Raw genomic sequence first — 20,723 nt, 5'->3', positions numbered from 1 at the left:
CCCCGCAATTACTGAAGATTTATTTTCAGAATTTAGGGCCAGCTGCAGCAAGTGGTTTGGTACTTTGGTTCCCAACCCCTTGTTACTTTCGTAATCCTACTTGCAATATTTCCTTACTGGTCGACCCCCAATTTCAAAATTGTTACTTACGAGGTCATTTATGAGGTATCGAAGTATAACGTGGTGTTTAGGTTTGATCACCGTGCTAATCTTCCATCTTTGTACTAGCCTAGCACTGTTTGACCACTGATTGTACCGGTAATTAACCTACCGGTACCCTACAATTTACACCTTGTATGTGCGGCATGTTTTACGCTAAGCCATCATGGTTTTGCCATTTTTTCGCGTACATTGGGTCTTTCGTCGCTCCACGTCAAGCAATTACTAAGTTTATTTAATGTAAACTTGTTAAATTTGAAATAACATGGCGAATTAATTATTCCTTCCATTAATTGTTTGTGAGTGTATTTTTTGTATGGTGTCTTTAGTTCCCCAATGCCGAAAAATGCCCATAGTTTTTCTATTTTAGGCTAATTATACATACACTGTAAATGGAAATGTGAAATATGGTATAATACTTGATAATTGGGCTATTTAAAATCTAGTATAGATAATAAGTAATAACTTTAATATTTTTAATGCATTTAAACAGCCACAAAATGAGTGAAGGTGTACATTTGAAAGTCACCTCAAGTGGTGCTTCTGCCATCGATGCTTACTTTGAGTATCGGAATATTGTTGGTGACGATGATGACGGGACTCTTTTCACACCAGAAGAATACGAAGCATATAAGAAAAAGGTTCTCCCTATGCGAATGAAGAATCGGATGTATGTTAGTTGGAGCAATCCAACAGGACTGGATTGCAAGCTCATTGGCCCCGAGACAATGTGCTTTTGTCAACATCGATACAAAGGTCATCGGACTGACTTTACTGAAAGCGTGAGTGAATCATCAGAAATTCAGTGCAAAGTTAAAAGCTGCAAATGTTCTGGTTTCAAATTTGTTCCGAAAAATGGGAATCAGTTTTTGAGATGTCACTGTAAACATCTCGTAACTGAACACCTGGTATCAGGTCCATACCCTTGTGGAAGATGTAAGTGCCAGGAGTTTGATTCCTCTTTCAGATGTGGCTGTGGGTATCTAATTAATGAGCACAAGTTAATAATCGAGACACGAGAGCAGAGAGCTGAACGAGGTCATCCAGTGGCAAATTACGAAACCCCGTACCAAGCCATGGGCGGCCTCACAGGGTTAAGTTCACTGATCGACGGATACATGAGGCTTGATAACAGTGGTATTGGCAAACCTCCAGTGTCATATTTAGAAGCTTCCCAACCATCCACTTCTTATTTGCCACTCCAGATAACATCGAACAGGACTGCTCCTGGAAGATCTCATCCGAGCACAAGACAAGGAACTTCTTCCCAGAATCATTCTGTAAGAGACTTGAAACCAGTTATATCCAAAAAATATTTGACCAAAAAGTAAATTGTAGTCATCTGTGAAATGCAATGATGCTCTACACGTTTTTCTTTGCACATATGTTATAGGTTGCTGTACTTTTGTCTCATATCAAACTTTTCCCAACTGTGCTGTCGTCGTTTTGTGTTATAGATAATAAAGCTTCAATATACTAAATTTTGCTTTTGTATATCTAATTGACTTTTTTATGGGTTTGTATATTTTTACACTGATTGCATGGTAGGCTATTTTAAACATTTTTGTATGTACAATATATCGTGTATTACAGCCTATGTAATATATTCTGTTTCGGATTCAGATTTTTGTCTAGTTTTTTGCACCTCTAGTCTTTGCATCACATATATTTTAATTTTTTGAAAATTACTACTGTGAATTTTGTTAGTGGTTCATTAATTTTGTAGCACTGTATTCTTTGTTGTGAGTTAAGATTTCTGTTATTGAAATATAACAAAATACATTTTATAAATTACTTTGTGTATAACAGACTTTGCCATTATGATGTTGTGAGGCATTTAAATCTCGATATGATTGTTTCTTAGCCATAGGCGAAGTGTATCGTTGTCAAAACTTCAAACATGTCCATTAAAAAATTTGTCGACATATTCAAACGAAGCCACAATGTGGTCGTTGGAATGTTGCATCTTGAAGCATTGCCAGGTAAGTTAAAGTACTGTGGGACCAGTTTCACTCAAACTTCTCCAACTCAACTCAAACTTCTTTTTTTACATTTGAATTTGGCCCGTATAAACAACAGTCTGGATTTCCAAGTTGTATCAACTTTATTTCTTGTTCAAAATATTGGATGTTTGGGCCCACTGATCGATTGATATCATTACTATCCATCTGGTGCAATTTGCTATAATTCATAGGGGGCAATCTTGGTAGTAGACATTTGTGTTTTTGGACCATATCTCAATGGTGGGAGTGGGACCAGTTTGTGTTAGTTACCTACCAATGTCCCATTAGATATCCTAGCCGTAACCTGTAGCTTTATTGTCAGATAAATCACGTTCATCTCAGAGTAAGTTATCAGATTATCTGGCACCTTTATGCATGAAAGTATTAATTAGTTGGTTTCAATTCTAACATTTAAGAATGATGTTCATCGCTAAGATTATACTATTTCATTAATTTCTTTGCCATAGTATCACCATTCCGCTTACAATATAATTTATTAATGTTTTATTACAAGGCAGCCCAAGAAATAAGCTCCCAATGTCAAAGATATGTGACGTAGCACTCAGGGAAGCTGAAATTTACGTCAACGCTGGTCTGGTATGATGAAAACTATTTTGCACTTAAATTTTTCTAACAAAGTGACTGACAATGTACCTTAGTGCTTAACTGTGGTAATCAGTATAATTTCATACAATCAAAAGCAACATAGCACCAACATATTTAGGATGCTGTCATGATAGAGAACATGCATGACGTGCCTTATGTCAAAAGCAGTGAGTTCGGACCTGAAGTGGTTGCTGCGATGGCTACAGTTGCAACAAAACTACGACATGAATTCCCACATACCCCAATGGGTATACAAATACTGACAACTGGAAACAAGGAAGCTTTGAGCATTGCAAAATGTGTGGGTAGGATATAACAAAACAATGCTAAAATAAAACTAAAGCATAAAGTCTGATAAAAATTTCGGCACTTGTTTTATATTTTCTAACCTTAATTATTATTATATTCTACTTATTATATAACCAAATTGTTGCAATAATAACAGCATTAACAAGAATACGGTTAACAATTTCTGATGAATAAATAACCAGTTTTGATTTTTCAAACACAACACCAGGACTTAACTTCATTCGGGCGGAGGGTTTGGTGTTTTCCCACATTGGTGACGAAGGTTGGATCGATTCGAACGCTGGCTCGCTTCTCAGATATCAAAGAACAATAAACGCTGAAGATGTGCTGATATTCGGTGACATAAAAAAGAAACACTGGTGAGTAGAACTGACTGACTTCTGTGGTCCAGACTCATTGTAATGGCCAATGCTAAACTTAATCATGTAGATAGTGTTCATGCAGACACACGCCCAAATTAACTAAAACATATCACACTCAATTACGAATATTCAACTTCAAATGTCCCTAAGGTGTTAATAAGCAAAATTAAGAAATAATATTCCTTGCCCTGGATATTACAGACTTTTCATTCATGAAAAATTTTCTAAATTGAGCATAATTATAAGTAAATGATAAAAGCCTATTCCTTCCCTAGTTGAAACAACGTGATATGCTTCTTACAGCTCACACAGTGTAACAAGCGACATCGACATTTCAACTACTGCTCGCGCTCTTGAATTCTTTCTGGTAGATGGCGCTATTGTAACAGGCACTGAAACTTCTTCGCCAGCGGACTTGCAGGACTTTAATGGTAATTGAAGTATCTTATCCTACTTCCATTTTAAAAATCAATTACTTTGGTATACTTCGAAATAATATTTGATTATGAAAAATGCACCATTTGCCAGTGTGGTATGATGTTGTTTAGCAACAAAATTTGGAACAACCAAAACTTCTTATAGGCTACCCAAGCCTTTCATGATGTTAAATGAAATTTAAAGTGATCTTGACTAATTTTATATTTTAATCTCTGCAAACTAAACTTGAGCAATATTCATTTCAATTTTAAGATGTCTCTGCTGCTATTCAAATCCCAGTTTTGATTGGTTCTGGGGTCACCAAAAGCAACGTTCACAAGTTCTTGTCAGCCAATGGACTCGTCATAGGATCTCATTTTAAAACAGACGGAATCTGGTACAACGGAGTCGACCAGGGAAGAGTCGAAGCATTTATGCGAGAAATCAATACGCTAAGACAAGATATGAGTTAAATTCAAATGAAGCATTATGACGCCGTATCCTATCATGTGTGCAATAATATTTTGGAATTACGGGCATTAATAAACTGCCTTCACGTGAAGCGCTGTGCTACCTATAGCGGTAATAGGCCACCGCAAAGATATTAATTTAGCCTTATCAGAAACAGCCATGCCACGGTTAAGCATGTATTTAGTGGCCCTGCTAATTGTCATCAAATTATTACCTTAATTATTCTTGAGCACGTTTTAAGTTTTTTCTTCCGCTTTCGCGTGCTAATAACAACCGGCTTCATCGTTTCGTCCCACTGCGCTTTTGACGAAAACTAAAATGATTGATGGAATACGATTAATAAGAAACAAATGTAGGCATTGTCTCTCCATGTCCTGTCCTAACTTGGTGCACCCTTACGTTCTTGTAAATTTGCTTTTATTAAATTGCCATTGCTTACAAATGAGAGGAAAATAAATAAAGCACCTTGCGCGGTTTGCAACTAGTGTTAACACCTTGGAACGTTTTCGCTGAGCTAATAGACACAAATCTACTTAGAACTTTAACTTCCACACGAATCCAAGTCCTTTGTTCTACGGTAAAGTACCTACATAGAGCCTGAGTTGTGTTACTGCATTGGTGTTTGTGGCGCAAATACTGCGGCAATGGCTGGTGGCGATAGAATGCGACTGGGAAATCCCCCACAAGCAAAGATAAAAATATTAAAACAATAATAACAGGTAGTAAACGCAAGGAGCATTTAAATTCATGAGGTACAAAAAGTATAAAAGAAAACACAAAGTTGCAACAAAAAATAAAACGCAAGCATACCACGTTGAAACGATCTGAATTTTGTATTTTTTCGACTGAGTTTACAGAAAGTAATTAATTAGTCGCAAACGAGCTGCCAGCAGCCTTTCTGGAATGAGCAAAAACGTGTAAATAATTGCAATGAGTGGTGTTCTGTCAGTCATGAATAATATCTGTTTATATTTCGAGTGCCAGGCAACTCCTGACGCATCTGTTGCCTTTGATAGTATTCATAAATTGGACTGTCTCTTGGCAAGGAGTTATCGTAAATCGATTCTCTGTGTTCTAATCGAGCGTCCAATGACCGTTGGGGTAAGTTTCTGGCCTTGACTGTTTGAGGCTGCAACGACACGTACTGAGCATTGAATGCCGGTGATTGTGGCGTCAAAGGAGGATGCATTACGCAATTGTTAGCGATAGTCCGCTGCCTATTTGGCAAACTGTAGTTGATATTCTGTACGAGGTGTACCGACCTCGGCTGGACTTCGTAGCTTTGATTCGCGGTCTTCGGAAAAGGCGGAGTTTCGTAGGTGCTATGTCGGGCAGACTGTACAGGCTGGAAAGTATGTGCGCTAGAATTGTTCGCTGGAATGTGGGTGTGAAAAGAATGTGCGTTGTTCTGCATAACGTCGGAATGCTGGGACGGTGTTGATGTGATGTTGTGGTCTGGGTACTCGTACTCGCTTCTGGTGTCGTCTTCTTCGGAGCACGTGATACCCCCGCGGGAATTGGTGGAAAAAGCTTGGAAATTCCCGTCCGTCGTTTCCAGTAAGTTAATCGGAAATGGAGGGAAATGGTCGTTTTCGGAATTATTTCTTTCGCCGGGACCCACGCTTATAATTTCGTCATCGCTTAACGACGTTGATCGTCGGGCGATTTCGTAACTACCATCGTCTTCCACGTGACCCCGTTGCCATGGCGCGTTTCTACAGCAACAAGAACACCAACGGTTAAGCAAAACATGTTTTCGTGATTGGTGTTTTCGGTGACGGTTCCTGTCGTTTATATGGTTAATAAGTTGAATGTGGTTTGCTTGCCCGTCCGAGTTCTCAGCCGACGTCTGAGCGTTGTAAAAATTCCCTCCTGACGCCGAATTGGTCGCGGTCGGCGAGGTTTGTTCGGTCTCAGGAAAGAATCGCGCGCATTCTGCTGAGTCGTCTTCATTGCTTGTTAAATTCTTCCTGCTTGCAACTTTTTCGAACAAGCTAAAATGCTCGCATCGCAACAACAGCACCAACACTGTGAGGAACAAAGCGACGCAGAGGCTTCCGAAGAGTACGGCGAGAAAACGATCTGAGTGACCTGAAACAATTACAATGCTCATTCAAAGGCGATAACCGATTAATCGAATGGGAATCACAGAGCTGGTTGTTGTAACTGTATGTATTCGATTCACTTATTTAACAAACTTGTATCGCAAGAGCGTGAACTGAACACACTCTTATCAAACAAGAATTTGGGGCTATAGCTCTTCTGAGTAACGATAACTTTACCAAAATATACACTGGTGTGTGTATGCTGCTGTAACTATTTAATTTAAAATAAACGGTAGAATGAACTTATTACCACACTCAAAAGTTACCGAACTTACTTTTCATGTAAGTGATGGTCTGAGCAAATCCGTACATAAAAGCTAGTCCAGCTGGCATGGACGTATTGACAACATTCACGACATTCGAGAGAGACGTTTGGTCTTCCAAGAAAAACTCTTGGGTCGTTGTTGTCGCACCCACGCGATTGTTTCTTTGCGTGCTAGGAAATCGTCTTTCAAACTCATCATCCTCTATTTGCGGGAAATCATTTTCAGCTTCCATAAACTTTTCTCCCTCCCGCACAAACTCCAGCGTTGGTTTCGCCGTGGTTCTTGCGGATGTGACGTCAGCTGGTTTCGTTTCCACAACAACAACTAACGTTGAATTTCTTTCTTCGCCTGAGGCGTCTATATGCAAGTATGACGTCATAAGAAGTACAGGCATAGCAGCTTTAAGGGTAATTAAACAAAACAAAACTCGCGACCATAAGCCGACAATATTTTACAACCCTAAGGATGACAACTATTACAGAGGAAATGTTATCGATTTCTAAAAAATAAAACAATATAAGAATAAAACAATATAAAAATACAACAATATAGTACGCAGGCGACATATATCCACCACTACATCGTTTGGTTTTACGATCATTTGATTTTGATTCGGAAAAATAAAAAAGAAAATGAACTTTGTTTATTGTGGGACTAACATACTTTGTGACATCTGAAGCATCACTATGATGCCAAACGACGTTTTAAAATGCGAAATTTATCTTAATTAGAAACTTAATTGCGTTCATGACTTGCAAAACTTAGACTTAGAAAACGTTAATGAAGATGAATGTTTTAAGTTTTTCATACGATAATCGATTTCATGAAAAAAAAACTCGGCCCAAAAATGACAAACAGATCTGCAATAGAGAGGTCTTCAAAAATAGATCACAATGATGACAAGTGTTTACCGCATAATGCAACGGAAATTACATTTCACCCAACCACCCTGAATCAGTACACATACTCATCATACTCAGTGCTACGTAAAAATCCGGATATGATGAAAAATTGAGAGAGTGTGTTTTGAAAACGAAGCTTTCAGTTGAAGCTTTGGCTGACAAATGCGAAATGTATGTGTGACAAATATCCAACAGCATTTGTGACAGAAATAGTTCGAAGCAGTGCCTTCAATTGTTTCCTGCAGATGGCAATAGTTGCAGGGAGAAACTCTCTTGTTGGGTGCAAATACGTCGGCTAAAATAGCCCAGTTCACAACAAGTGAAAGACAAACGAAATAGAATTAAACTTACTTTGCGTTTAGTAAAGTCTCAGCGAGGTTTTATGAAAAGATGACCACTCTAAGCCAAATTTTTATCATACTGACAATGTTAAGTGTATCATGTGAATCCTGGAACTGGGACTTAGTTTACGGCGACGAAGATTGTACTAAGAATTGCAACGGCCTTAGAAGAAGGTATTTGAGAGGTTTCGTTTAAGCATAAATAAAAGGCCCTAGCAAACGATTAAGTTAGGAGACCTTTATATGAACTGTTTTTTGTGCGTAGAATGTGTGATGGAGTCCTATGCAACGAGGGAATTCTTTCAGAAACGTTCACAAACTGTCCCTATCCATTCACTTGCGGGACATTTATTTCAACGGATTACGAACGAAAATGCGCTGGGAGCTGTGACAGGGCGGTTGAACAAGTAAGAAAGTTGATGAACAGAACCCGTACCATCAAAAAAAAGACCGCGATAAGATGTTGTAGGACGACGTCCCTCTACCCTCACGACATACTAAATACATTTGTAACGTTGTTTACAATGGGAGGTTGTGTTTTTCTTCACCAGGTTAAAGGGGTCTGTAGCGCTCATCCTTCTTGCATAGTACGGAGACACCAGTTTTGTACGGTCGCTGAAAGCTGCACAGGTCAATGGAGCGAATGGTCTCAGTTTCAAACAACGAGCGATGGACGCGTTCAACGCGAGCGACGGTATCACGAATTGAAGAATAGGCGTTGTTTACAGTAAACAGTTTAGCAGAATATTTATTCTAACGTCGTGTTATCAAGGTGTTACGATCTGAGGAATCCAACGACACTCAGCACCAGTTGTGACGGATCTCGCGGAAGATACGACCAGACTGAGTACTCCTCCACCAATAAAACAAAACCAAGGTAAGTTTAGTCGAGGCTATCTTATTATCTCTTATTATCTTATTAAGGCAAACAGACTGTTTTAAAGAAGGTATTTTTTTCAGGAAAATCAGCAAGGGCAGCAACTGTTACCAGACCTGCAGCGACACACCCGAATATACGGACAAGGAAAAACTTTCACAAAAGTGTAAGGAGGCTTTAGTAACTGCGGGACTTCTTCAAGAGTCCACTTGCAAATGGTAAGCAAACACCGACAAAGAAATTTGTGACAGCTGTAACAGTGTTTTTGTTCACAAAACGTCCCCAGGAGTGAACAATTAATGGTGTCATGTGAAACCCCGATCGACCAACCGGTTTGCGCTGTTGCAAATTTCGAGTCTTGTACCTCATACGAGCAGTGGACAGAATGGATAGAATGGACGTTGAGCGGTAATGGACGACAGGTCAGTGCTGTACAACAAGTGTCAAAAACTCAATCATCAACAGATGCTACTTCTGCAAAGTGTTGGGGTTGATTTGGGGGTTCGCGTACCTACACTTAAAATAACCAATCTCGACAGTATATGATAATGATACTATTCTCGAATATAGATTTTTGAAAATTTGAGTTAAATTGGAGAAATAATTTTAATAAAATTTTGTTGTTCGCGAAATCGGGCTTTTAAGGCCTTGTCACATCCCACGGTGATGACAAATAATTTCGAAAGGAAATCGTTATCGACAACTTTCTTATCGTCTGTAGTATCGTCGCCGCATGAAATGGTGCTCCAACCCCTTCAACTTAATAGGCTCTCTGCCTTGCCACAAGACCGTGAAAATCGAACAAGATTGCACAACCGGCAACAACAGTTAGGTTTTGTTAAACTTTACCTGAACCTGATCTTAAAATCTAGCAAACTGACCCTTGACCTTTCATAGATTCGTCCGCCGCGCCGACGGTGACCGTTCCCGGACCTACACAATGGTTAGGGGTTCCAATGTGGGTGTACATCATTCTTGGGGTACTGGCACTGATTATTATAATGCTGGTTGTGTGTCTGTGTATTAAACGAAAAAGACGAAAACCCAAAGGCCCCAACGTCAGCCCCCAAAACGGAGTTGAGATGAGAAACCACCCCGTAACGAGCAAACCGGCCACAGAACAGCTTGGGGCCGGTTCGGAGAACCCCAACAGTAACAGGGGTGCTCAACAGAACATGTTTCTCTCGGTCGGGCAGAGATTCATTCGAGCTTCGGAACATTTGTACGAAACAATATCTCGACGGAGCAGAATATTCTCAAGGACCTCGAGTGAAGGGACGCCACGCCACACCACTTTCGAGCATCACCCCATGGGTGAACATGAGGTACCCAAGAACGAATATATCTTGTGCAATGACAGCCCTCAAAGGAAAGAGGTGAGTTTGTTGATTAAATGGGTGTAAGAGCCATAGACCTTAAACCGTCGTTTCATCACATTGTCTTATGAATCATGCGCTTTTGATGACAAATCTGGTGACACGATTCGATAGTTGACAGATGTTGCTTCCTGCTCATGAATTATAAGTCATAGTGGTAAATTTCTTACAAGGAAATTAGTCCCGAGTTCGATTTTTATAAACTACATGTTTCGGTAAATTGCGATTACGATTAAGAAAGCGTCATGCAACCGTGGTTGCAACTTATGTCCCAATCAACCAACCACGCAACCCTATTCGTTGTGAAACCCTCAATACTCTTGTGTTTCGCTTTCCCGAGTACTGTACCAGCATTATCTATCTACTTGCGTTCCCCCAGGCAACCCAACAAAGCGTCGTCAAGCGACCCAAGGGGGCAAACGGGAACCCGAAACTTCGTATTTCCGTGACTGTAACCGACCCAGATGGGATACAAGTCGGAAAGAACGTTTACAAACCCAAGCTCAAGACGGTCGAAAGCAACGTGAGTTACATGGACTTTCACTGAGCAAATGTTACATGCGTTTGGCAAACTAAACTTTATTTATTTTTCTGTTGGTCTCAGCAAACAGGCGCGTGCTCTGATAAACCTTTAGGAAAAACTCGTTGGAGTCGCGTTGCTACTCCACAACCGGCCACGACAACAAAGTTTTTCCCGGAAAAAAAAGCCAACAAGTCCCCTGTACAACAAGGTGAGGCGAAAGATAAGCTGCTTAGAAAAATAACCCGTAGTGATAATAACACTCTACATTTTGCGATCACTCTATTTTGTCTGTGTAGTCGCCTCTGTGAAGTACTCGACCGCCAAAGAGAACGTGTCCCCTGGAAAGTCACCAAAGAAACTCGATTTGCGAAAAATTTTGGCAAGGCTGGCGGTTAAACCTGCGGGATCTCAAACTGGACCGCCTCATCACTACGACGTAGTCCCGAAGGAGGATGTTTTGGAAGAAAAACCGAGGATAGAAGTTGAGCCACCCACGAACAACGCAAGATTCGAAGAAGACGACAGATCTATTTGGTCGGATAGTACATTTGACGGGAGGGATTGTTCAGGTATCTTGCATTCATTTTTCCAACAAATAACTTTTCACTTGAAAATGTAAAACTACACCTACTGCTGTAATTAACTAGGTTTTCTTTATTAATAAAGACTGTATAGTGAATAGACTATGAAGAAGTGCTGTGTGTTATAACCACAGCCATGAACAAGGTACAATATTGAACAGATATCGACGTATCCCCACCTGCCAGTGAAGAAACAAACGCCAGTTTGAAGGGAAATTTGAACTACACAAAACCCAAACGAAGTCGAAAAGACAGTCGTCGTGTCGCCCCATTTGCGGGAGAAAGCTCAGTCAGGTCCGCAAACTTGCCGCCCCTTCCACCGAAAATCTTTACCCCAAACACGGATGTCCGATCCCCTTTACCCAACAGGTGGCCCGACCAAACGGTGGACCCGGGACATTTTCAATTCCCCAAGAGTAATCTCAGCCCACCCGCAACCACCAATTCGGTGGATTACACCCACATGAATGCGGTCCAAGCAAGTAGGAGCGCGGATTCAGCGGATCGGAAAGACGTGCGGAGCTGGATGCAGCTGGGTGCTCCTCCTTGTCCGCAGAAAATCTTCCCTGCAGGGAAGTCGGAAGACAAAAATGAAGACGAGGAAAGGAAACTAAAACTTTGCAGTATTGAAGCAAAATACGTGACACCGGTTCACGCGCCAAAGACCCTGAACGCAAGCAAAGACATGACCGTAGATAGTCATGGATACCTTCATTTGTGCTGACGGAGGATCTTTTAACACTTGAATTAAGTCCGTGTGAATATTTTAAGTCAACGATAAGCGTTTTGTTTTTCGTTGTGATAAACAGGAACTGTTTGGAGCAAAAACAAGCCAACATGCAGCCCCTTTGTGGAGGTTTCTCAAGTGATCTTCATATCATGGTGGCAGCCGCATTTCACAATAAAAATTTAAAACATTTGCACTTCATCGTATCACACCCAAAAAATATTGATGCCTTACCAAAATCGGTTGTGCTAGTGGTATCCGTCGTTTCCAATGTAGTCGTAGAAACACGCGACTGTTGAGTAATTTGAAAAATCCTTGATTTTGATTGGTTGGTGTCGGTTTTGATGATAGGAGAAATGACTGCAATGGTACACGAGATAAATACCACTTGGCGAAAGAATGCACTTCAATGTATTAAATTAAACAGACATAAAACATTACACTCTGCATGTATTAATAAGGTGCTATAACTATTTATGACGACTTTGGGTGTTCCAGTTTACACACAAGTTATACCAATTATTAAATAAATACTGTTATGTATATTATTGAATACATGTTCGAAATTAGGCTCACTTTTCGGTTTGACGTATCTTGCTGTAGTTGTTGTTGTAGTTGTTTGTGCTGCTGTTGTAGATGACGAAGTGGTGATAATAGTAGTTGTGCTGTATTTTGAAGTCGCTGGTGTTTTCGCCTCTGACAGGGGTATTGTCATCAATTCCGACGAAGGGACCTTGTTAGTCAAAATACTCTTCGGCACTACAATATATAAAATCGACTACTTCACTACTACGAATCAAGTTAATACGTTTAAAGTGATTAAAACCTAAGAGAAATGTCAACGAACAAACTCAAACGTGAATTTACAACGAACTACGTTGCCCACAGTAAAACAGCAATTAAGCTTATGTTTGCATTTGGTCACTAAATATGTGTTATTAGTTATTAGTTATTACACAGGAGAATATTTCAAACGGATTTGGTTGTTTTCGATCAATAACTGCAAGGGCATCCCGGCACACAATACAAATTCCCAGAGGACCGAGTATAATGGGAAGTTCAATTTATCTAATTGGCAGCCTTCTCTTTTATTAAAAGACCGAATCGGATTAGCAGACAAAGAGATCTGTTATTCTGTTATAGGCAATACCCAGCAAAGCAGGCGACTGAATGCATGGCCTGATAAAAAGAACTTCTTCGGGTCAGTCAACAGCAATGTCGCAGCATTGACGTATATTAGCAAACTGGGTCAAGCATACAAGTGCACAACCACAGGATGCTTTTGTATACTAGACCCAAGCTTCGCAAATTGTGACGTCATCAGGTTGTGCACTTTATACCAGATCAAGAAAACTTAAATGAAGGTCCATGTAAGCTTAGAAAAACGCAAAAATTTTTTAGGCCTGCTTAAACTTTCTCGCCGCCTTACCGGCACATACGTAAACCACAGTATGAGGTTACCAAATAGCAGCCACAGCTAACGTTTGTTGAAATTGCCAACACAAGCATATATCCTGGCACTTACCCAACAACATTGCAAGGACTAAATATAACTGTCGGCTTAACATTGCACACAGAAGATCACTACATAGATACGGAAAGCCATTCACTGTGTCATACTTTGAAATTACATATTAAATATGACCCTACTTTCAATTAACCTGTAAAGAACATAGCAAATACACTGTATTCATAACAGCATCTCGGGTATCAGGCCTTGAGAAACCTTACAGTCAATTTAGTCCAATTCTGAAAATTGGAAACGAGCACGCAACAATCATTACTATATGACGTCGAAGGAATGATGATAAGAAATAAATCCTGGCTTTAATAAAGTCAACTAGCGCCCAAGGCTACTTAAAACTTATGTTAGTTACAATCATATTTTCTTGAGAACATTACACAAACATTATAACGTTCAACACCTTGGATGTAATCGACACAAAACGCCAATGACGACACAAGGCAAGCACGTACTGACTTACAGGTATTACATTACTCTCTGGTCAAACAGCAAGGCCTTGAAATGAACGACTAACATACGAAGAAAAGGCGACCACCCAAAAGTTTTTTTTCTAGTCACGCTCCATACGAAAAGGAAGTAAGGAACACCGCACATAAGAAGCTATTTTGTGAACACACAACTACGTAATGCAGAAACTATTTCTACAAATGCTATTCTAAAAGAAAAATGCGGTTAGACTAACTGCGAACAGGCAGAATGTCTTCACAACGGTAACTTTATCTGTACCAGTAATAATGCCCAAACTAGCTGCTGCCTTACAAAAATGATCTGGAGTCTGAATGACGTATTTTATCGCACAATTGTCACAGCAAAGGCAACGTTGTTACTCCAGTTTGCTATAAAAATTCACTTACGCTAAATATGGGTCTGTTTTAGACCACAGTCATTCAAAAAATCTTAGATGTTAACTTGAAGCTAACCGTTGCATGCTGTACACTTAAGTTCTCTTGCCAAACTAGAATGCGTCATATCATCTGTACACGGCGAAGGTGCACAATGCAAATGAATACTAGCAGCCCGGTGTAGTTTACACCTTAATGACTAGACTGAGTTTCATTCACACTTCGACAAGAATGAAACGACGATGATATTAGAAACGTAAGGTACGGTAAACGTAAGCCCATTTCCCTTGCCAGTAGTAATTTCCTGATGCCATTTGGATAAAGAAGGCGGTCTCTGCTTATCTTAATACATTTCAAATCCTCTCTTTCCACAAACCTTAGCCTGACTGCTTTAAATGAAGCAAACAATGACGAAGTAAGACCAAAAGAAGTGTGCGGCGGCTTCTCCTTTTATTACTGAAAGTTCGCCGACAGCCAAAAAGCTTGGAAGCAATTTCTCATAACAAACTGCTAGACCTTATGGTTCAGTTACACCGTGTAGCGCATATCGTCTTACGCATTTCACCGCTGTCTTTTTACTGTGGCAAGTATTCAATGTTTTGAAGGCGACCGATAAAAGATAGAAGTTATTATATTTTATTTCATTGGGACATCAATTAAGTTGAATTGATGAAAACATTTTACGCAGGATGGAAAATAGGATTAAGTTCAGTATATTTAATCAGCATATTCAGCAGGACTTCAAAAATTGCGCTGAAAAAAACATAATTTTTATGAAAAGCGAAAGAGTGAAGTTAAGACAAAGACCACATCAAAAATTAAAGTATTCCCAAAAATTTGGGAAATGTTTTCAATTAAACACAGTGTTTTAAGCAATAACCACAACTAACCTACGTGGCACAGTGAGGCGTGTGTATAACTCATAAAAATGATCGATTGCATGGTTTCCGAAAAAGACGCGCGCATTACGGGGTGAAAAAGCGGTCGTAAAAATAAAGGTTATCCTGTAGGGTCACCCAGTAGTATCAACAACTGCAGGCTGTTATTCATCATTTATTGTTTTAAATGACATGTCGCGGGCAGCAGCAAAAACGTTTCAAATCATCAATTTTAATTTGTTTTAAGAAAAATGCGATTTTGTAAATTTTCTTGTGTTACCTTAATCAAAGATATTTTTCATACCTTTTACGGTTTTGTTACGCTAGTGTAAGATCTTTAAAACTCACGACATGAGTATTCCATTTGGAGATAATTTCCACAAAGCTTTCTAGTCATTGGGATTGCGCACTTCTGTTGTCTGTGGCATCTTGCTATGATTTCATCCATGACGGAATGGTGGGATAAATGGCAACCTAATGGAAGAAGATTGGGATAAACAATAAACTGTTTAAAATCTTTTAAAACTGGCCCATTCAAGCGTTTACACAACGCATTGTGATGCGTAAAGTTGTAAGTAAATGCAGCACAGAAATAAAGTAGCGTGAAACTGTCGAAAAGAGACGAAACCTCGATTTTTCCGTTCACCGCATTTCGCCTTCTGTTCGATGGACACGTTGTAGACCGCGATCACAGTGTTGTGCGGAGCGTGATACGGACATCTTATCCGAAGAGGAGGAGCATTATGATGACGACATGACCCCCTTCGTTGTAGCTCGTTTGGTTCTGCCACATGTAAACAAATGATGACGTCATAGAAGCTTCTTGTCACCACATCGGTTTCGCTTAGTTTATTATGACCTCATAAAGAAAGGTCATATTGTTGTCGGCAATTTGATATAATTTGCGGGAAAAAACGGAACCGAACAGAATGAAACGTGAGACTGCTTTTATTGAATAGAACCGATGAGTTATAACTTAAACGTCATAACAGCGTGAAAGAATTTCCGCCTTTCGCGCCGATTAAGTTACGTCGGAGTGACGTCACGCGACGATGGATTGCGAATGATTCAGCACAGGGATTTCCAAGCGCGGAAACTTTAATTAAAAAACAAACAAAAATAAAAGGCTCTTACGTATCCTGCACTTATAACCAACTTTGAGGTATTTGGTCGTGTCTGGGCACGGGTCCAGACCGAATTCCTTGACGTGGACAAGTAATTGGCAAACTCTTCGGTCATGACATTCGTTGGCTGTTTTCTACAAAAGCATTTATAAGGCTCGGTTTAGAAGACTATTTTAGAAGGTTTATAAAAGCTACTACGTTTAAAATGGTAAGGTTATAATTTAAATGTCAAGTTTTAAAAGACCTTTTAACCCCGTCAATCAAATTGTGTGAGGCCTTACTCGACAAACTTACTTTCCAAGCACTCTGCGAATTGATCTTATCCAGTGTAGGTATTAAAATCAGGCGACAAATTATAAAATATTTTCTCAACAATTGCGATAAACATAAGTTTTAACAGGGCAAAAAATACAATTTATCGTAATTTGTGAGTCTTAGTTCAGGTTAAAACCACATCCAAATAGCTAAAGTTGAAATTTGGGAGTAAGAACGTGTGAACGATTTCGTATTTCAATATTAAACAAATAAATTTTTGTCAAAATGAGAAGCATCGCATCACACGTTCATCGACATAAATATACACGAACTCCCAAAGTCATTTCAAACAATTGAGTTTGCGAGGGTAATAGCCTAATAGGCAATTTAGAAACCACATCGCGTTTTTACTGGCGGGCAGTCTTCCAATTTGAAGCGAGAGGCACTAATATAAACGGGAGTTGGTTAATTGTGCTTTGGGAGAACTTTATTTAAATTCCAACTGCTGTAAAACAAAAACAACAACCGCGTCAACAAACTACTGCTGAAAAATTGCGCCATTTTGTAAAACAAACGGAATCCTAAATAGGAAACGAAAACGTGCTTTATGGTTCATTTAAAACTAAAATCAAGACTATTTTGCAATGGAGCCACAAATTATGAAGCAGCATGCGCAATTATAAAAGCAACAAATAACGGCACAAAAAAAATTCCGCGTCTGGGTTTTGTTTAACGAACGGCAACAAATATTGGAAGAACAACTTTGGCAAAATCAACAAACATTCGTGAAAATCGAAATGGACCAGCCCGTAACATCGATCAAAATTAGCAAGATCGTTAAATCAATTTTCGAAATAGCCGCAGACTCACCGCCATCGACGTCGCTGCCGTACAATCAGTATTCTCCTTTCCAAGTAATGTTGCTGGTGTGTTTAGAATTGAAGAATAAATCGGACACATCTGACTACTCGGAACTTGTCTGCCGTACATTGCGCTCTAAAATCAATAACTTCATGTTGTAATTGTGCAATTCGCTTACAAACTCACTTTCCGTTTAGGAAAGTCATTCATCAATATGATGTCACATAGCTAAGTGAATGATGTCATTAAGTACCTGTATTGCAATAGTCGTCATAATTGGACATCGAATGTACAAATAATTTCCTTCACACGAGCTCTTGGTGTCATTCCGAAGTATAGATGATACGTAACCTATTACGTAAAAACATGCCCTTTACGAAAGTCATAAGCACTTGGGTCTTTAATGCCTGTCATTTTGACGTTGCCTTATGGTATGTTAAACACCTGTCTACAAATTGTCAGGCAACAAAAAACACAACTTTCATGTTTGATTAATTTAGGTCTGTTTGCAGAAGGCTGCTATGATCGTGGGAATCGGGACTAACATAGAAACCCCGCTGTCTCGAGTGTCTGTCGACACTTCTTAGATGAAAGGGTTTAAAAATCACAAGAAAGTACCACACTCTTCCCAACCATAAAAGTGAAATTGGAAACAATTTTTAAACGTTCTGGTCTGGGTCGTTTCAGTTTAACACGCGACAGGGGGTTTTAGGTGAAACGACCTCTGATGACCTTCTTTTCTTACATTGGAAAAAGTCGAAAATAAGTTCCAGACCATTCACCTGGTCGTAAACATTCAATCTAAACGTTGCGCCTTACAAAAACTTTGCTGTCAATTTAAAACCAGTAAGCCTACCAAGGTTAGCCGCTTCTTGCGGGATCTGTGATCGATTCTACGGTGAGTTGATACACGGTAAACAATATGCATTTAAAATTGAAACCGATTTCAAAGCCGCAGACCAGAAATTATCTTATGACTTCTTTCGATTTTGGATACTTTTAAGGCTCGTAAATTTCGTAAAGCTTTCTACAACCAGGCATCAACAAAACGACTTTACTGACAGCCACGAAGAATACACCCAACAACGGAATATTTTACAAGTTTACTTAAACAAAAACCATTAGCCTGTAAATTTATTTGTTTGCAAAGATGAATTTGAACTTGCCAAAAATGCTATCGCAGTAACGCAACACCATAACAGCAGCGTTAAATGATTATGGAGCAGTTTACCGTTTACTTGGACAAACGACGCGCAAAAATACAGATTCGGCCAAAAGACAAATAAATGTGTCCAATGGTCAAACGGTCCACTTACGCAGATTCCCATCTGTCTTTATCCACCATAATTGCAGGCAATTGTATTCTGGAGACTATAAAATTGCAGCAGTGCTGTTTGAATGGACTATAGGTGTTCGCAAAATCGACGTAAAATGCAGCTGACATCAAACGATGGGCGACCCATTATTATAGATAATACCCTTCGGTGAATTAATTCTTTTAAATTACGGATTTGCAAATGTAATCCGCCTGACCGTATTTCACAGCAGATCAAACCAATAACGATTGAAAGATTATAACCGTGAACCATTCATTAAGGTTTTAGTATCATGAAGTGTAGCATACCACCGAATTTGCTTAAGTAAGTTTACTTTACGTTAAAGCACTATGTGATGCTACTGTACTGACTTGAATAGTAGTCTGCTAAACATGACGTCACAATGATGAACCCGATAACAAATAATTGCGTCACAATTGCAGCGCTGGAGACCATTCGTGAGATTCAGATCAAAACCGTTCCAGTCTTCAAAAACTTTGACGAAAGTAATCCACTTTTTGGAGTTTTACATCCCACAGCCTTCTAGGTAATAATCCAAGCGTAGTATATCACTTTCATAATTCCAAATTTACAACGCAGCAAGTCTAAAGTTAAACCTATTCTTATAAGTAGCCCAGCATGCAATAAAAAATGTTGTGCCGTATTTTAAATCATGTTTGGCCCGTCCATTTACGATAGCTCACCAGCCAGTATGAATGCATTAGCTGGCAGCGTTGACTTTTAAACGGGTGAAAGCATGACATTGACTTTCATGCTGTGACAAGAAAGTCACCTGAAATCGATTTTCGACTTTTATACAAAGATTAATCTGCCTGATAGAACGCTAGGCTACTACGCTTTGTAATTAAATGTTCGAAGTAGGTAATAGCTGGGTATGTATCACGATCCATGTACAAACTTTACTGAAGAAATCTTACTTCTGTCTGTAGCTATTTTTCACGCTGAACATTTTTTCACAAACCGCAATATACACTGTCGGCTATCGTAGGCTACGATTTCAACTAAGGCGACTCGCTACGAGTCGTATGTCCCAATGACTCGAATGTGTTCACAGGATGTAACTTAATATGCCGGTAACCTGTGAGTCAAATTAATCTTTCAAGCACACCTTTGCGAAAAGAGCGATCTGTCAGTTCATATTTACTTGCCCTATCTATAGGAAACGTTCTTTTAATATCAAAATCTTTACCCTATAAACCAGTTTTTTCAACAACAACCAAAAGTGTCTTAGAAAACCTTAAAGGGTCTATTTACGCTTTAAGCAGTTTACAAATTTCAGCAGCGTTAACCTTTAAAAATGTCAATTTCTGAAATCACAGATCTCGCTGTGTCTATGCGAAGTTTTCCTCAAAAAACCGACGGTTGATACCATTTTTATCTGTGTATGTTTACCATTCAACCACAGACGGTGCATTAATTATTAGACGTACTTGTCAGTCAGAATAGGTACTTCCACCTTTTAAACAAAATGTAGAAAGAACTTCGTTCGGTGCAAGTGAAACTGAAAGCTCTATTTACCCCTGTCAGCCACAAGTAGTAAAGTTACATCTGCGGCTTTCCTGAAACCTGGTCTAAACCTTAACAATATGGCAATAACAACATGCTCACTTTCTGCGCACACTGTTTTTAGAGCTATCAACAGTCTCCCTTTCGCCTGGGCAAATGGTAAGCGCACTAAGACACTCTGTCAGCAAGTGCCCTGGAAAAACTTACAGTATACTGTACTTTTTTCTGCTAAAAATGATTGTGGGTTACCCGTCCGTATTTAACCCTCTGTCCACTACGACAATGCTTGTGTGTAATCAAGCGTCCCGCTGTTTCTATTCTTCAAATCTGCCTCTTTTCTCCCCCAAAGCGCGTGAATTTTCTCTCTCTC

The 20,723-nt window shown here is 39.5% G+C and overlaps 4 protein-coding genes across 4 annotated transcripts; 3 read left to right on the top strand and 1 right to left on the bottom strand.

Moving 5' to 3' along the window:
• Nucleotides 1–58: 58 nt before the first annotated feature.
• On the top strand, nucleotides 59–2,023 carry LOC143464518 (protein FAM221A-like). Its single transcript, XM_076962321.1, has one exon. It carries the CDS (start codon nucleotides 639–641, stop codon nucleotides 1,488–1,490), a length of 852 nt encoding a protein of 283 aa, XP_076818436.1. The 5' UTR covers nucleotides 59–638; the 3' UTR covers nucleotides 1,491–2,023.
• On the top strand, nucleotides 2,002–4,418 carry LOC143464519 (uncharacterized protein F13E9.13, mitochondrial-like). The gene is made up of 6 exons (XM_076962323.1): nucleotides 2,002–2,141; nucleotides 2,677–2,759; nucleotides 2,887–3,073; nucleotides 3,286–3,436; nucleotides 3,743–3,870; nucleotides 4,130–4,418. Exons 1-6 carry the CDS (start codon nucleotides 2,060–2,062, stop codon nucleotides 4,327–4,329), a joined length of 831 nt encoding a protein of 276 aa, XP_076818438.1. The 5' UTR covers nucleotides 2,002–2,059; the 3' UTR covers nucleotides 4,330–4,418.
• Nucleotides 4,419–4,727: 309 nt separating this feature from the next.
• LOC143464516 (uncharacterized) lies at nucleotides 4,728–19,470 on the bottom strand. Its single transcript, XM_076962319.1, has 10 exons — nucleotides 19,198–19,470; nucleotides 17,764–17,861; nucleotides 17,520–17,645; nucleotides 16,405–16,528; nucleotides 15,899–16,054; nucleotides 15,619–15,744; nucleotides 12,602–12,784; nucleotides 12,260–12,385; nucleotides 6,708–7,055; nucleotides 4,728–6,418 (listed from the first exon to the last, which is right to left on the bottom strand). The coding sequence occupies exons 1-10, from the start codon at nucleotides 19,280–19,282 to the stop codon at nucleotides 5,277–5,279; spliced, it is 2,514 nt and encodes an 837-aa protein (XP_076818434.1). The 5' UTR covers nucleotides 19,283–19,470; the 3' UTR covers nucleotides 4,728–5,276.
• Nucleotides 7,793–12,261, top strand: LOC143464517 (uncharacterized). The gene is made up of 12 exons (XM_076962320.1): nucleotides 7,793–8,115; nucleotides 8,207–8,348; nucleotides 8,493–8,635; nucleotides 8,714–8,818; nucleotides 8,902–9,036; nucleotides 9,105–9,240; nucleotides 9,540–9,645; nucleotides 9,716–10,194; nucleotides 10,574–10,717; nucleotides 10,799–10,925; nucleotides 11,014–11,286; nucleotides 11,460–12,261. The coding sequence occupies exons 1-12, from the start codon at nucleotides 7,991–7,993 to the stop codon at nucleotides 12,020–12,022; spliced, it is 2,478 nt and encodes an 825-aa protein (XP_076818435.1). The 5' UTR covers nucleotides 7,793–7,990; the 3' UTR covers nucleotides 12,023–12,261.
• Nucleotides 19,471–20,723: the final 1,253 nt, after the last annotated feature.

This window comes from Clavelina lepadiformis, chromosome 7, assembly GCF_947623445.1.
Source record: "Clavelina lepadiformis chromosome 7, kaClaLepa1.1, whole genome shotgun sequence".
NCBI classification, from domain to species: Eukaryota; Metazoa; Chordata; class Ascidiacea; order Aplousobranchia; family Clavelinidae; genus Clavelina; species Clavelina lepadiformis.
This window is presented reverse-complemented; position numbering and strand designations above follow the sequence as displayed.

What these genes read in the sequence shown, in the direction of transcription:
- LOC143464518 (XM_076962321.1), top strand. Translation starts at nt 639, where the DNA reads ATGCATTTAAACAGCCACAAAATGAGTGAAGGTGTACATTTGAAAGTC.
- LOC143464519 (XM_076962323.1), top strand. Translation starts at nt 2,060, where the DNA reads ATGTCCATTAAAAAATTTGTCGACATATTCAAACGAAGCCACAATGTG. An exon ending in GACATAAAAAAGAAACACTG is followed by an intron (nt 3,437 to 3,742) that starts GTGAGTAGAACT and finishes TGCTTCTTACAG; the next exon opens with CTCACACAGTGTAACAAGCG. An exon ending in GGACTTGCAGGACTTTAATG is followed by an intron (nt 3,871 to 4,129) that starts GTAATTGAAGTA and finishes TTCAATTTTAAG; the next exon opens with ATGTCTCTGCTGCTATTCAA.
- LOC143464517 (XM_076962320.1), top strand. Translation starts at nt 7,991, where the DNA reads ATGACCACTCTAAGCCAAATTTTTATCATACTGACAATGTTAAGTGTA. An exon ending in TTGCACAACCGGCAACAACA is followed by an intron (nt 9,646 to 9,715) that starts GTTAGGTTTTGT and finishes GACCTTTCATAG; the next exon opens with ATTCGTCCGCCGCGCCGACG. An exon ending in TGACGGGAGGGATTGTTCAG is followed by an intron (nt 11,287 to 11,459) that starts GTATCTTGCATT and finishes AATATTGAACAG; the next exon opens with ATATCGACGTATCCCCACCT.
- LOC143464516 (XM_076962319.1), bottom strand. Translation starts at nt 19,282, where the DNA reads ATGGTCTCCAGCGCTGCAATTGTGACGCAATTATTTGTTATCGGGTTC. An exon ending in TGACGACTATTGCAATACAG is followed by an intron (nt 17,646 to 17,763) that starts GTACTTAATGAC and finishes TATTGATTTTAG; the next exon opens with AGCGCAATGTACGGCAGACA. An exon ending in CGGTGAACGGAAAAATCGAG is followed by an intron (nt 15,745 to 15,898) that starts GTTTCGTCTCTT and finishes TTCTTCCATTAG; the next exon opens with GTTGCCATTTATCCCACCAT.